At 41.8% G+C, this 16,676-nt stretch overlaps 1 protein-coding gene across 1 annotated transcript; it reads left to right on the plus strand.

The window, feature by feature from the left end:
• LOC8057826 (phosphatidylinositol-3-phosphatase myotubularin-1) lies at positions 734 to 15,622 on the plus strand. The gene is made up of 19 exons (XM_002444556.2): positions 734 to 948; positions 1,329 to 1,412; positions 2,723 to 2,797; positions 3,108 to 3,176; positions 3,320 to 3,389; positions 3,904 to 3,953; positions 4,055 to 4,332; positions 4,427 to 4,500; positions 9,461 to 9,524; positions 9,611 to 9,676; positions 10,196 to 10,295; positions 10,415 to 10,546; positions 10,959 to 11,122; positions 11,686 to 11,770; positions 12,119 to 12,346; positions 12,867 to 12,926; positions 13,018 to 13,082; positions 14,021 to 14,300; positions 14,548 to 15,622. Exons 1-19 carry the CDS (start codon positions 901 to 903, stop codon positions 15,034 to 15,036), a joined length of 2,481 nt encoding a protein of 826 aa, XP_002444601.2. The 5' UTR covers positions 734 to 900; the 3' UTR covers positions 15,037 to 15,622.

The raw sequence follows: 16,676 nt of genomic DNA on the forward strand, positions 1-16,676 counted from the left end.
TACCAGTGGAAAGTTTCCTGTGCACCAGTGGAAAGTTTCCCTGTGCGGTGGGGCACAGCTTCAGATCGAGATCTCCGGCTGGAGCACCTGGTCTCGCGACGGTCCTTCAAACGACGCCGGTCTGGGAGGAACAACGAGGGCGACCTGAAAGACGACGAGCCAAAAGTTTCACTTGCCGCGCGGGAAAGGGAAAGAAGAAGAGGGATCGCGCGTTGCCAAGCGAGTCTGCGCGGCGGATAACTACGAGCGCGGCTCATGAATTTGCCAAGCGTGTCAATTTGCCAAATGTGTTTGCCAAACTGTTGGAGATGTATTTTTGCCCCTTTTGCCAATTTTTCAAGGATGCCAAGTGTTTTTGGCCAACTGTTGGAGATGCTCTAATGCAAGGTCTACAGAATCAAAATTAGTTTTCCTTCAAGAAAGCACAAGCGCTAGTAATTTCTCACGCGATGATGATCGATCATCAGAGACAGACAAACAAACAAACAACACAGAGATTTGAATTCGAACGAGCGCCGAGTCAAAACGAAGTTGTCGTGCGTACGGAAACGGACGAGGAAAACGAAAACTTGTAGCAACGCACAAGATCAAGATGTTTGGAACCAAACTCCCGACCCCGTCACGCTACCCCGACAACCAACCAGGCCGCGTCGGGCACGGTCAGGTCGCCTACGCCGCAAGCCAAAGCGTGCCCGACGAACGGACACGGACACGGACAGACCAGAACAAGGCAAGCGAACACATTTCTTTCCTTGTTTTAATTAATTATTAATCTTCCCCCACCGCTCTCCCTCTCCCTCTCGCCGCGACCACGCGACGCCGTGGGAAGCACACGCGCAAGCGCAAGCGCACGGACCTCGCCCCACCGCTGTCTGCTGCCACCGCCGCGGCTCGCCGGAGATGGATGGCTCCGGCAGCTGGGACGCCATCGACTGGAACCAAATCGAGGTACGGCCGCCTCTCCCCTCCCCGCGGCTGCCGCTGCCTCCGCTCGCTCGCTCGCTCCCGCGCAACCCCCGCCGCTTGTCCTCCCGGCGCTTGCGCGCGCGTGTCTGTACGCCTCTCTACGCGTCCCGCTCGTGTGTGGCTGGGGGAGAGGGCTCGGAATTCGGTTCGCTAGGTGGGTGGTAGGCAGGCACGCGACTAGGGGCACGGACGGGCGCACGGGGGCCACCGCCACGAGCGCGCACCAGGGCCTTCCCCCCCCCCTTCCCCGCAGCGCAGCACGCGTGGGCTGGGTCCGTGCTGGAGCTACGCCGCTAGGGTTAGCTTCCGCCTCGTGTTTGCGATCTCCGTACTGATGCGTGCTGCCGTCTCTCGCTTTCAAGGATCCGAGGCCGCGGAGGTCGGGCCAGGCCGTCAAGGAGAGCATGGACGACTTCCTGCTCGAGGACGAGGAGGTGCTCGCACAGGTAACCTCGATTTTTTGACCCCACTTACTTAATCCCCGATTTCCACAAGCTTTTCATGCTTTGATAGCTGCTGTGTAAGGACAATCGTGTGGGTTGTCTTACCCTTATTAGGTTAACTGATGATGCACATTTTCCTGCCATTGCCGAATTAGTCTGATTGCATCAAAATTGAACCTATTAGTTTCTGCAACAAAATCGATCGGTATGCCTTTCATGTATTCTTCTCAAGTCTAGATGCTATCATATTATCACGTACTAGCAGATGTTATTGTTGGAGCAGTGGATCTATATAAGATGAATTCTGCCATGTTGCAGTTTATAGAAAAATAAATAATAAAGCATGTTTGAGGCATCCAATGAATTTCTTGTACTCAGCCTCAGTGGGGCTAGTGTGAGGGTTCTTTTGGAGTTGACAGACCAATGGCATACCAGATATGAATTTTGAAAGTGAAAAGTTTCATATATCATTAACGGCTCCTCCAATGTTACCAGTAAGGTGCAAGTATGGGAATGTCGTTGCCCAGGATAAAACTGAAAACAACTAGTCCAGTTGTCAAAACCAGACTAATAAACAAATGCTTCATAGCAGCAAATGCGCCAAAAACATTATGAGAGCATCTTTCTGGTACATACTGGAAATAAAAAAAAAACTCGGCTTGCGAGGGGTCAAGACTGCCCCCCTGGGTATTGTACTTAAGAAGAAAGTCTTCTCACACAAACCAAGAAAATCCCCGAACCCCGGCCCCATCCATACACAGGGAACCGTAACCTGTGAGTGGGCCGGCTCTTGACCTGTGCTTTGGCTTGGGATAGACGAGGGGATTTTTTAACCACAGCCTGAAATTCGTCCCACGAGGGAGTCGAACCCAGGACCTGCGGATTGCCGCTGAGGCTCTCTAACCAGATGGACTAGAGGCCCTTTGGCTACATACTGGAGATAAAGTATTAACGGCGCATTCAAAAGCTCATCGGATACTCTTTGGCAGTGATATCAGGTGCAGCATGCTTGCTATTTTTGCTTACTGTTTAGCATTCAGAATATTGAACATCTGAATGTCAAATGTAGTTTGGCTATGTCAAGTATATATATAGAAATAGAAACTTTTAATTTATTTAGGGTTTCAGAATGACAAGCAGCTGACCTTACTATAATTGCGTATCCATGATGATTTGCCATGTCATACCCTGTTTGGGGTTAGGCAAGTTACCTTTTTTTACTTAATAAATAAGTGACTTGTTTTTGTGCCTCAAGTTTGTAAGAGACGGATTTTCGCATGCCCATCTTGAATTTTATCTCTCTCCTTCCTTAGGGCCATGGAGTTGTTCTACTAAACAACCGTGAGGCTGGTACACTCTCAGTTACAAATTTCCGGCTTCTCTTTGTGGTAAGAAGTCATGCTATTCTTCTATTATGACCATTATATGATAATTTAAGTGATTTTGATGTTTCCTGCATATTCAATACAGTATGATTTTACTATGTAAGATTTATTTTTGGCAACATATTTTTCTCCATCAACTCTGTTCCATTGATCTGGAATCCCGAAAATGACTTGATTTGCTTTCTGCATGGATATGCGATAGATCACACCTTGCATTTTCTATGTTCAACTGGTCATACTGAATACTGATTTTGCAGTGAGGAATTCCTCCCTCTTCCCCTCATTGTTGTTTTAATCATGTGACCATTTGCAGAGCCAAGCAAAAAAATGTGTCATAGAGCTGGGTACCATTCCACTGACGACAATTGAGAAGCTAAATGACGTAAGTCTAAAGTAACATATGTTGGACTTCTTCACCCTTTCCATGTTTGCCTTATTAGCCCAGGACTATATAGTTATGTAGCTTGTGCTTACCACACTTGCAAACTGTTCTTTAAATGATTGACTAGATCAGTTTCTTTGCAGGATGTGAAGCTCCAACCCTTGCCCCACCTCTCTGATAAGAACCGCCCCCGTGAACTTCTTCAAGTCATTGGTAATTTTGTAGTCTGTACTGAGTCACCTGTGAGCATAATTAATTATACGCCCAACTTCAACTCTGCCTTATAATTAACTTGAGTAGAATTTTTGTGAAAAAATGAAAAGATGTCTCTCTGAATGATACTACTGATGTCAGGGGTTCATTTTGTTGATCACATTGTAATTTGCGTCTATCCATCCTTTTTTTTTGTCGAAGATTAGGATTAAAATAAAGAGAACTTGTTAGCTTCAACTTTCTTGTGAAGCGTTTTTCCCGTATGTCATTTACATTTACTTTGCTTGTATTATTGTTGGCAGATCTACAGTTTTTTCTCCTAGTTGCCATATCTATTCCATTTTGCAATTTCTGTTAAAGTTTGTGTACTGATTTTCGTTATGATAGTTAGAATTAGTTTGTTGTTGGTGGGTCCACATGTTTTTTCTAATGATCACATTAACTATTCTATTTACAATATTTGATAAAGGATTATGTAATGATCTTTGTGTTTTACTTATCTACTTTTGGTCAGGCAAAGACATGAGAATCATTGTGTTCGCTTTTGTTCCCAAAACAAAGCAGGTACCTTATTTCAATTCTGTATGAAGTTGTTTCTTTTAGCATATTATTTTTCCATGCATGCTGAATCTATTAGATTTTACTTGTGATGCTTCTCTTTTCAGAAAAATGAAGTGTTTGATGCTTTGAGGAGATACACTAAACCTGCTAATTTGTGGGATCTATACGCATTTTCTTGTGACCCATCCGCCATTAAGAATGATTCTGAGCCAAAGTGGCGTCTCTTGAGGGAATACTTTCGTCTTTTTAGGAGAAGTTTACCACTACAGGGAGTTGAGGAAGTTTCTTTTTGTAACGAATGGTGGAGGCTAACTAGAGTTAATTCTAGTTATTCATTGTGTTCAACTTACCCCTCTGAACTCATTGTACCAAGAAGCATAAGGTACTTCCATGCTCTTGACAATAACATGTGGTAATTTTATTTTCTTAAACACATTTACGAGTAATTGATACTACCATTTGTCTACTATCATTAGTGATGAAGATTTATTTCAAGCCTCCACATTTCGATCAGGCAAGCGCTTGCCTGTTATTTCATGGTGTGACCCTGGTATGTATCCTCACTGAGAAATACTGTCTGAATAACAATATTTAGTTATTCCCTCTGGTCAGAACACATTGTTTTGGACATTGACATGGCCCCCGCCCAAAATGTTACTTGGACCATTCGTTTTCATCATAATATATTTATAAAACCCATCAATATCAATGATATTATGGAATTACTTCTTGAGGCAAATATACTCATATATATTCATGTTCCTTGTAGAAAAAAAATGGAATGATATAGATACATAGATAAAGTTTCAAAAGTTTAGCTGCATAGTGCCCCTATTTCTATAATGGCATGTATCCATGACCAAGGGTAGTATTGCTTTCTTTCTAGCCGCAGATGCAGCTACCAACACTATTATTAGGCCTTGTTTACTTCCAAAAAATTTTGCAAAATAGGAATAGTAGCACTTTCGTTTGTATTTGACAAATATTGTCCAATTATGGACTAACTAGGCTCAAAAGATTCGTCTCGTCAATTCCGACCAAACTGTGCAATTAGTTTTTATCAAAGTTCAGCTAGGCGCTAGGCGTAATCGGGGCGCTGACCCATTGCCTAGCGCCTAGTCGGGAGTACTCGGTCCTAGGCGCTCCTAGGCGTTTTCCTAGGCGTTTTGGCAATATAGCCATAAATTATATATATATTATATATATGACTATTGACTATATATGTCTATATATATATGTATATAACTACTATATATGAGTCAAAGACTCAGTATTTGTGCCAGTAGAGTAGTAGACATACCTGAGTCCTACTCCTGCCTGTTCCTAGCTCCTGCATGGCTGCAACTGCAACACATTTTTACAGCTAGTATTAGTCAATAACTCAATACTCAATAGACAGCTAGATAGGAGTATAGGACACTAAATTGTGACTTATCTGGATGATTTCAGCAGCCTCCCATCCATGAGCACACCATACCTCCAGCTGGACAATAATAGAAGTGCACAACACAATTTATAAATAAAGCACAGCACAAACACATAGTTCTTAGTTCAGGTCTCACAAATAATAAAAGAAGGCACACAGACACATAAACAAGGTGACACAGCTGCAGTACATATCATATTTCTTCTTCACTGTAGTCCCTATTCTCATCTTCATACTCTTCTTCTTCAGACTCAAATTCTTCTCCTTCATAGAGCTCCCTCACTCTTGTACTTCTACGCCTCTCAAGCTGTTCATCTGCTCCCACTGCCTCTCCAATGACAGACCAAGGTATCCCTGTACCTTCCATCTCATCTTCCTCCCCATCTCTAAATTCAACCAATGCACAATCATCCCCACCTTCTTGGAGAAAACCTTGAGCTTCACATGTATCACTAGATAAAAGAACATCAATGATTTTCTTTGACTTGATCTTTTCTCTCTTACTAAGCAGCTTGGAGTTGAATTGGATATACACCAGCTTGTTGAGGCGGGCTGTAGTAAGCCTATTCCTCTTCTTAGTGTGTATCTACAATTGAAAAAGAGGATTCTTAGTTCTACTTCTACAATTTAATTGTAATGCTGCTGAAAATGAAATGTTCATAATAGATAGGTACTAACCGCTTCAAACCCACTCCAATTTCTTTCACAACCAGAAGAGCTTGATGTCAAAGATAGGATCCTTGTAGCCATCTTCTGTAAAGCTGGTGTTTCATATCCATACAATCTCCACCATGATGCTGAAATAAAAAAAGAACACCTCTATTAGTTTAGAAAACAGCAGCAAACAACCTTCAGCCATGTTGTTTAGGAATCAGGAACAGGAAGTACCTCTACCTGGGTTGTAATCAAAATTTTCAAAAGTCCTAGCAAGCTTTTTGCTAAAGGGTCCTTCTCTATTCTGAAACTTCTTTAGTTCAATGTTGGCAGCCTGATGCTGCATGTCCTCATCATGGTAATAAAATTTCTCAACACAAGCTATGAACCCTTCTGATATTTTGGGCTGATCAAATATTGATGGGTCACTATAGCTATAGTGAGGATTCAACAAATAGGCTGTCAAATGCAATGGAGAATCAAGTCTTCCATTCATCTTCTTGTCAACAACAGCAATTACATCCTTGAACCGAGCCTCAACAGTTCCAAAGGCATCTTTGATCTGTTTCTTTGCCTTTAGTAGTTCTCCATAAACGAAACCCATGGATGGTCTCACTTCACCATCAACCAAACGGAGGACTTTGACCAATGGCTCAAAAACAGCCAATGTTAGCTTCACATCCCTCCAAAAGCTTGGACTCAATATAGTTGTTGTTGCCTCTTTTCCTTTCTTTGATTTCACATCCTTCAATGTGTCCCACTTACTATGAACCACCATCTTCCTTAACTGGTCCTTCTTCTCTTGCATGCTAGCCAAAGTGAGAAAGTTTGAAGCAAACCTAGTCACTCCTGGCCTCACTACCTCTTTCCCCTCTGTGAAGCATCTCAAGCACTCCAATGTCCTTGTGTGGCCATAGGCAAATATGGTAAATGACTTTGCTTGGTCAACCACTTTCTTGAACCGAGGCATGTTGCCAATTCCTTGCAGCATAAGGTTGATTGTGTGAGCTGCACAAGATGTCCAAAATATGTGTGGTCTCTTCTCTTCCAATAGCCTCTTTGCTCCCATGTTGTTAGAGGCATTGTCAGTCACTACTTGCACCACATTGTTTGGACCAATCTCTTCAATTGCTTTGTCCACAAGTTCAAAGATGAGCTCACTGGTATGTGAGACATCTGACATCTCCTTAGAGCTGATGAAGGAGGTTCCCTCAGCACAATTGGTGCACACATTCATTATGCTTCTCCTCTTCCTATCTGACCAAGCATCAGTCATAATAGAGCAACCATTTTTCATCTTCTCGGCTTCACGCTCCTGCAGCAAACTCTTTGTTCTTTCATATTCGTCTTCCAGCAACTTCCCTCGCAGTGCATTCTGAGTTGGAGGTACATAACCTGGACCAAACTGTCTAATTGCTTCACACATTTGCTTGAACTCATCATTATCAAGTGCATTGAAAGCAATAGCTGCCAACACAACATTGAAAAGAAGCATAATTAGTGTTCTGTACAGGAAAAAACATCTAATGAACTTTGAAATGTAAAAACAGCATAGTATACTAGCAATTTACCATGTGTATAGGCCCATTTTGCAATGTACTTGTGCACCTCATTGGTTCTTTCATTCCAAAGATCCTTGTTCAGCTGTTGTTGCTTGAAAGAATCAGCTGCTTTTGCTTTAGGATCAATAACACGTGTCCATTTGTCGATGGGTCCTAATTTGTGGGGCTCTGAACTTCCAACACAGGTGACTTCATCAGAATCTGTTCCAACCCTAGAGACATGAACTTCCTCTCTAATTTCTAGCTCACGAACAGTCTTCTCCTCCCTCTTTCTTTTTGCATCAGCTAGTGCCTTCTTGCACTTCTCTTTAGCCTCCATAGCCTGTGGAGTTCTTGCTGGGCATTTCTTCACATTCTTTCCTTCATGAGCCAAATGCTCCTTCAGCCTATAAATCCCTCCTCTCATCTCCTTGTCACAGAGCTTGCACTTCACCTTGTCCTTGTTGCTAGCATCAACAAGAACACCATATTCCCATCCAACATCATCTGAGTTCCTTTTGAGGAGATTATTTGCCACTGCTGGTTCAGGATGTTCTGTCGACATCCTACCGATTGCAACAGCATGCACATAGCACACCCTATTAGTCTATTACACACTAACAATGAAACAGCTGAGAAGAGCAGCAGCTAATGTGCATGCTACTGAACAAACAGCAAGGCAAAGAGCGAAGAGGGGAGATCAGCAGGGGAGGAGCTGGGAGGGAAGGGAGCTCACCTTGGGGACTTGTGGTGGCCGGCGGGGAGGTGTTCCAGACTTCCAGTCGAGGACGAGCAGGGCAGCGGCGGCAGGGGACGAACTTGGAGGAGCAGGGGACGAGCAGGACCGGCGGGAGGAGGAGCAGGACCAGCGGGGGGCGCCTCGGGGATGAGCAGCAGAGCAGGGGAAGAGAATGGAGGACAGGAGGAGCAGGGGAAGAGATTGGAGGAGCAGGGAGGTCGCCGCGCTCCCTTCTATTCTCCCGCGCCTCCGTTTCGTGGCCGCGCGCGCGCCTGGACGCGCGGGATTTGGCCGCGCTCGCCGATTTGGCGCGGGAGATTTGGCGCGGTCGCGCTTGCCTCTCCGATTTGGCCGCACTCGCGCTCGCGCCCGCCTACGCGCCGACTCCGCGCCGCCCAACGCGCCTCCGCGCCGCCCAGCGCCGACTACGCGCCGCCTAGCGCCGCCCAGCGCCTGGAAGCGCGACTATGGCCATAGTCGAGGCGACGGGCTTCGCCTAGCGCCTAATCGCGCCTAATCGCCGCCTAGTCGCCGCCTAGCCGAACCTTGGTTTTTATTTTCATCTATATTTAATACTCCATGCATACGTCTAAAGATTCGATGTGACGAGGAATCTGAAAAATTTTGCAAAATTTTTGGGGAACTAAACAAGGCCCTAGTGTTTCATGTTGCAGCCTGCAATTGTACCCGTGCAGTAAGTTCCACCAGCAATTCTGTAATTCTGTGGTGCCCTTGTGTGCATACAATATCATCCATACCCAGGTTCTTTCGGTTTAAAAAGATAGCAAGTAGCTACTATGAACTAGAAAATAATACTAGGTCAACTTCTTCCTAGCTTGAATAAGTGGAGGGTTTTGCAGGGTCTCTATGTTAAAAAAAGATAATCAGTATTAGTATATTGTTTAAGCTGATTTAGGAAATCTGGGTTGTGTTTTGTTACATGTTCTTAAAAAAACCCTTAGGGGTCCTTTCATGTTCTCAACGAAACCTACATTTAATATTACTGACTGACTGTTGGTGGGATAAATCATGCATGTGAAACCTACATTTAATATTACTGACTCACTGTTGTTGGGGATAAATCATGCATGTTTTAATGGTTACAAAGGAATTGTGGGGGAAAAAAAACCTGAACCTCTTTACATTATAGGGTCTGGAGCTGTTCTAGCGAGGTCATCTCAGCCGATGGTGGGGTTGATGATGAACTTTAGAAAGTGAGTTTGTATCTACCTAATTTCCCTGGAACACCTGTTGTCTCTTCTTGAATTTGGTTGGTCTAATGTTAGGACATTGTCTGTAGCAATGCGGATGAGAAGCTTGTCTGTGCTCTTAGCAGCAGAACCACCGATGAGAAAGGATCTCCAAGGTATTGTCGTATGCATTTCATGCTATATTGGCTCATCTTTTAGTATTGCCATCCATTAAAATATTGTATCCTATAAATTTTCTATACCTCTTCCCCTTCTATTCACTCTTTCAATTTCAATTTATATATAGATATTATAGATTAGTTATAACAGGGATGAACTTTCAGTTTCAGAATAGCTAACACGCCACCTTTTTCTCTTGTCTCGCCCTTCTTTTATGGCACTAAGTATTAAAATTTAGAATTACCTCAGACAGTACATACTGAGCTAAGGCATGTGTATATTTCGGATTAGCTGAAGCTGAGGGTTTATTTCAATAGCAGATGGCGTGGCACAATTCGTTTTCCTACATTTTGTCTTTAACAAAAGGGAATCAGCAGCTTAGTGATTAGAGCAGATGGCAGTTAATTATTAGGCCATTATTCTTTGATGCCCTCTCTGCATACCTTTTGACTTTTTTTGGATATATATTCATAATAAAAATTTTAAATAGTGCTTCTGCTCCTGATGTAAAACAGGAAATTGTACATAATTGATGCCCGGCCAAGAGCAAATGCTTTAGCAAATGGGGCAAAGGGTGGGGGCTCAGAATCATCTTCTAACTACCCCAGATCTGAGGTAATGTTACATGTGATAGTTGTCTAGTATATAGCTTTGCATTGTAGTAATTTCCCCCCTCTTCTTCCATGAAGAAAAGAACATATTTGCTATCTTTAATCCACTGGATCTGGGACCAGGTTCTTTTTTTAGGAATACAAAACATCCACACAATGAGAGATAGTCTTTCTCGCCTTAGGGACTATGTGGATGCTCATGGCTCAATTTCATCAAATGGAAGCCCTTCAGCTGTATCTGTTGTTGGAGATCGGGTAAGTTGATGGTTTGCCTTGCTGATAGAATTTATGCTGTTTTGAGGTTGGCATCTATTCCCAGAATGCATACATGAACTTTGTCTGGGAATGTGGTATCGTTTCCTTTACATGCCCATACCAATGGATAATTCTGAATCTGTCATGTAACATCTGTTTCAGCTTTTCTTCTTTGTGTAGAACTTCTTTTTTAGTTCTGTTTGGTTTTGCTTCTTGCCTTTTTAGGCCAGCTCCTGCTGTTTGGCTTCTTGCCAGAGAGTTTTGTACAGTTTCTTTGTACCTTCTAATAAAATCTCTACAGAGGGGGCCTCCCCTGCTGTATTTCATGTAAAAAAAACATCTGTTTCAAGCTCGTCAACTACGAAGCAGAAAAAAAGCAAGACTGGTGTTTTTAATTATTTTTCTTTGGCAGAGGAATCGTGGATCAACCTGGGGTGGAGGCAATCTAAATAGCATGACATCATTTTCTTCAACACTGGGGGAATGGCTAAACCATATCCAGAATATTCTGGTCGGTGCTTCATGGATTGCTGCACAAATTTCAGAAGAAGCAGCGTCAGTTCTTGTACATTGCAGGTTTTTATCTTGATCTCTCAGTCTCTAATTCCCATTAATCTATTTACTGTGGTAAATGGAGATTACAATGGTTAATTTTGTTACATGGGTTGACCTGGCTTGCATACAATGTGACTGAATGCGTAGGTAAGATTATTACTCTTTGTGGCATGATTACCCCCACAGCTGTGCTCTTTGTGGCATGGTTACCCCCACAAGGCTGTGAAACAATGTAGATCCTTGTCCTAGTGTTCATAAAATAATCTGTGTAACCATAAACCTATGGCTTAGGCTTACTTCGTTTGATTGTTATTGCACTCTAGATTCTGTAAGCATGTAGTTTATTAGTTAGGCATTTCAAAGATCCTGGTAATTCAATGCCAAATTTAATTTCAGTAGAACCTACAGTGTTCTAAACTTTGGCCCCTACCAGAATGGAGCCAGTTAATTGACAATCCTTTTGGTTTATTTTTGAGATGAATAATCCTTTGGGTGTCATCTGAGGATCCTGTGTGATCTCTATAGCTTTGTAGTTTTTTCTTTATAGCATCTGAATGATTTATTTTGCTACTTTATTTCTGCAGTGATGGATGGGACCGTACAACCCAGTTGGTTGCACTTGCTTGTTTATTGCTTGATCCCTATTATCGAACTTTCAGTGGATTCCAGGTACACAGTTCGCAGTAGACTCATGGTCGCAAAATAATTATTCTCACATTTGTGATTCTATTGTAACTTTTAGTTTGTCTGGAATGTTCCACTCAACATATGGTTATTTAATTGTCTATGTGTGTCACTGAAATGGAAAAACAGTGCTGGAGTTTATTTCCCTTCTTTCTTGTGTCGATGTGCAATGTGCTTGCATTTCATACTGTATGAGTCTGCCTTGGAATGTTTTACATATTCTTGTTGGGTCGTGTTCGATACTTGATAACTGGCTCTTAATTTTTATGCTTCAGTAATCCCATCAGCTTATTGCCTTTCTTATTGCTGATAACACACTTCACAATGGTTTAGGCTCTTGTTGAAAAGGATTGGTTAGCATTTGGTCATCCATTTGCAGAGAGAATGGGAGTTCCAACAGTAGCTGAGAATGTGGGGTCACAGTATGAGCTACTAAGGCAACCTTCCCTCGGAAATTTAAGCAGTTCTCCAAGTAGGAACACTTTAGGGCCATCAGGACCATCCTCTAATCCTTCAGTTCAATCTCAGACATCAAACAACTCTTCACCGATATTGTTACAGGTAGGTTCAATGCTGCTTTCTTTTTCCCTTATCTGCTTCAGTACTCTAATCCTTGTATCTTGATAAATAGTATCTTCTGATGTGTTGATAGCTAATTTGTCACTCTGAATTTCTGATTCAATGATTACAACTTGTGACCTTGTGTTACTTCATTGCCTGGAAGACATGCTTTTCTGCTGTGTGGATTGTTGACATTAGGCATGCTTGAAGGCTTCTCAACTTTTAGGTTTAGGTTGCAGAACAAACCATGCCCTTAAGAAGTTTTTTTTAAAGAAATTAGGACTTAGGAGTACATCAGTTAGTACCGAGCAGCAAGTTAATCACTAATCCTCTACAATATTACCAATGGAGAAAACAACATCAATACTGGCATTCAGTGGCAAAGTGCTGTGCTTATGAATAAATGTACTTGTTTTCAACGGTCACTATGTTCATGCATTATTAGCTGTTTTGGATATATCCATATTTTCTTAATTACATGAGTCTTTTAATATGGCTTATACTGTGTATTATTTTTCAGTGGCTCGATTGTATCTCGCAGTTGTTACGTCTGTACCCATCTGCATTTCAGTTCTCATCAGTAAGTTTTCTTTTCCTCCACAATTAGAAGGGTCAGCTACAAGTCTCCATGAATACTACTCATAATCTTTAAACTGATTTTATTTTTGCAGAAATTCCTAGTTGATTTTATGGATTGTGTGCTATCGTGTCGCTTTGGGAACTTCTTGTGCAATAGGTATACATTTGTACCCTTGTTTGTGATTTGAGCTAATGTTTCTTCCTGACATCCACTTTAGAATTGAAAATTTGAAATAGCAATAAATTATTGAATCATGGCAATCCTCTGTAAGGAGACATAAGTTCTCCTTTCAAATTACTTTTCTGGTGCCAGTGTTTCCCATCATGCCATGATTATGTGTTATTGTGTTCTTTACTTGATTAGGGAAAACATATAAGCAGCATGTTTTGTCCTCATGGCCTCACCACCACAAACTTATGGCTTATGAAACAATATATATTTTTATTTTTTTTGAACGTAAGAAACAATATATTTTTATTGGATACCTATTTGGGTGGGGCGTTATTTCACATCTATTTGAATGGTAAAACTGTGGTTCTCTTGAGCTCGGCATTGCTTGTCTTATTTTGGCAAACAATAATATCCTAGTTTAGAAGTTATCATTTTTCATTCTAAAATTGTGTAACCCACAAGATTTAACTGTTACCAGTTGTGTTTCCAAAGTCCAGAGCATGATCTTTATTTGTTCCGTACGTGCATATCTCTTGGTAATAAATTAGCTTGGGAGCTTTGGAAACCTAGAAATTCTTGTGTTTTTGAGGGAGGTAGCCCAAGTATCCAGCTGATGTTGCAAAAGATGGGAGAGGAATGTGGTCTCGGTGTTCGGCTGGAGCCTGAGCCCTCTCTGAGTTGGTAATTGGTATAGGTAGTGGTGTTGGGCAGCAACTAGTCGCTGTAGTTTAGAGTGTGTTACTGTTGGTGTTTGGGGTTCTGGATTCTCTTGTAGCTCATTTTACTTAATGAAATGACACGCTGTTCTCCTGCATCGTTCGAGAAAAATATAAAATAGCTTTAATTCTTTTTTCACCTATACAGCTCAATTTATATTTATTGTATAATATTCTGCATAGCTAATTTTTGGTTTGAAATGGAAGTGAACGGGAAAGGGAGCAATCTGGTGTCACAAACTCCTGTCGTTGCATGTGGTCATATTTGGCTAATCTAAGAGCTTCTGGCGGCAGCTTCCATGAGCACTATAATCCATTCTATGATCCAGTAAAGCACAATGGTGCACTATTGCCCCCTGCTGCAGCACTTGCCCCAACACTCTGGCCCCAGTTTTATTTGAGGTGGACATGCCCCATTGAGTCACAAGGTGGTGATCTTGAATCCCAATGGCATGCTATGAATAAAAAATATGCAGATGCAATGAAGGTAATTATCTATAGCAATTGCATTTTATTTTGTGACCATTTTATTGTGGCACACAAGGCCATATTATTTGTTCAATTTGATAGTTGTTTGGAAACTTCTATAGTTCTATTAAACAAGACCGAAGGACAACAAATTCTTGGTTGAAGCTTAAATAGCATAGGAGAGAACTATTATGACATTCAGTTCAAAATGGCCTATGTGTATCAGATGTGCCTTATAATTTTTCTTTTTACCATGGAATGGACAGGCAAAGGATATTGCTGAGTGGAGGGCAAAAGATATCAAATTGAAATTGGAATCTATGAAACAAGACTTGCAAAGGGAGAAACGTGCTAGTAGTACAGCTTTAGCCACAGCTCAAAGTGCTCAAAGGGAGAATGCTGCCATTAAGAAGGCGATAGAATCTATAGGATGCACAATTAAATTCTCGACAAGCGAAGACGAGGACAAAACTGAAGTGCTGTCGTGTTCATTACGAAGAGGCGCAGATGGTAGAGCTCAGCAAGATGAAAATGGTGACTTCTCTGTATCAATCTCTGCAATTGAGGACAGCCTGGTCTCGGATGCACCAGGGGACCATTTTTGCGAATCACTCTGCCCCTTCCGCACAAGAGAAGGGTGCAGATGGCCAGATGCTCCGTGTGCACAGCTTGGAAGTCAGTTTGTCGGTTTGAAGGCAAATTTTGATGCTTTTGACCGGTTGTCTATACAGGACTGCTATTTTGGACCAGAGTAGTTGATCATGAACCAGCTGTGTCAGTACATGCTTGGCAGTTGCCAATGGATTTTTTCAGTAGTTGGCACCTCCAGGTCTGCATCAATAGCAAAAGAATGATGCATGTTTGACGAGTATTTGCAAATTCCTTCATTCAACATTTTTTTTTCACTATCTGGGTCCTCCGAATCTGCATCAACAGAATAGCCTGGAAAGCAAATCAAGGATGCATACCTGATATGCGTCACAGGATTTTTCTTGTTCCAATGATCTTATAAGCTTCTGTGAGGGAATTCCAGCCTTCTATGATAGTAGTTAGCAATTTGTTAGGAACCACTGGGATTGAAATCAGTCCCTGTATATAGTTTGGCAAGCCATTCATAAAATAAGCAAAATAAAGTGAAACATGAAAAAGAGGAATAGTTTGTTACTCTTTTTCTGATAGTGCAGTGTTCGACTTTGTAACTCTTAGCTTTAGAATAAGAGCCATGCACATCCTGCTTGGAAAGGAAATGTTGTACATGAAAGTATAGACATGTGGACTGGTTCCTGATCCCTCCTTACGATTGTAATGATATAGTTTTTTCAAGTGTCATTGCCTTCCTAATGTTAACTGTGGGCAAGACTGTCAACGGGTCTGACAAACGTTGTTACTTGTTTAGCTGTTCAGGTGTGACATGCTTCAACATCTTGAAATTGTTACTGAATTTGTGAAGATAACTTGTGATGATTAGCGTTAAGCTAAGCACTGAATTTAGGACTAGACGGGCTCAGCTGCAATGTATGGATCGTGCCTCATCTCCGTATCTCCATTTGAGTGAATCAGAAAGACTGCTATAATTTCAATAGTGAATCTGAAAGACTGCTATAATTTCAATAGTGAATCTGAAAGACTGCTATAATTTCAATAAATAGGTAGGGTCTCCAACTCGGCGGCGCTGCCGCTCTGTCTCCACAACCACTGGTCCCTCTCTTCTGGCACATCGCCAGAAGCTAGAGGGAGTGGTGACCTATCGTTTTTTAATAAATTTTTTCTAGGAGATCGAATTTTTAGATTAAGGTCTCTTTATGTAAAGTTTTTTTTGGTTTTGGGGATTTATTTCTTCCTCTCTAACGATGGCGAGAGAGCAGGGTGAAATTCTTTTCTCTATGACGACTCTGTTGAAGATGTGGGCAACAACTATGGCGTCAGCATCCTTATCGGTTTGATGACATGGAGACTTATTTCCGAATGGCGACATCAGGGTGGAGATAGTGTCGTTGCTATGAAATAGTTTTCTCCGATCTCTTCTCCATTTTATTGTGATTAGATTTGATCACGATGAAGGACTAGAGAGTAAGTTCAGATCAGTTTTCCTCATTCTTCGGTGGCAAAAAGAAAAAGAAAGACACTAGAAAGAAGAATGTTGGGCGTCAGACTAAGCCTACATGAATGTTGGGCGTGGTTCATCTATTTTGCCGAGTGTTTACCTATGCAGTCATCCATACTGCAAAGCGTCGTATATGTTTGGTTTTAAGATCTAGCTATTCATAGCATAGGTATAATTTAGATAAAAATCACTTTCTAAATATTTATATAATCTTGAGTGCCTGTAACGTATTCATGTAAAAAATGGCAGGGATGTGACATTTTATATGACATCTTTTTTTGAAACCACAGC

This window comes from Sorghum bicolor, chromosome 7 (genome assembly GCF_000003195.3).
Source record: "Sorghum bicolor cultivar BTx623 chromosome 7, Sorghum_bicolor_NCBIv3, whole genome shotgun sequence".
In the NCBI taxonomy this organism is placed as follows: domain Eukaryota; kingdom Viridiplantae; phylum Streptophyta; class Magnoliopsida; order Poales; family Poaceae; genus Sorghum; species Sorghum bicolor.

What these genes read in the sequence shown, in the direction of transcription:
- LOC8057826 (XM_002444556.2), top strand. Translation starts at nt 901, where the DNA reads ATGGATGGCTCCGGCAGCTGGGACGCCATCGACTGGAACCAAATCGAG. An exon ending in ACGAGGAGGTGCTCGCACAG is followed by an intron (nt 1,413 to 2,722) that starts GTAACCTCGATT and finishes CTCCTTCCTTAG; the next exon opens with GGCCATGGAGTTGTTCTACT. An exon ending in CTTCACCGATATTGTTACAG is followed by an intron (nt 12,347 to 12,866) that starts GTAGGTTCAATG and finishes ATTATTTTTCAG; the next exon opens with TGGCTCGATTGTATCTCGCA.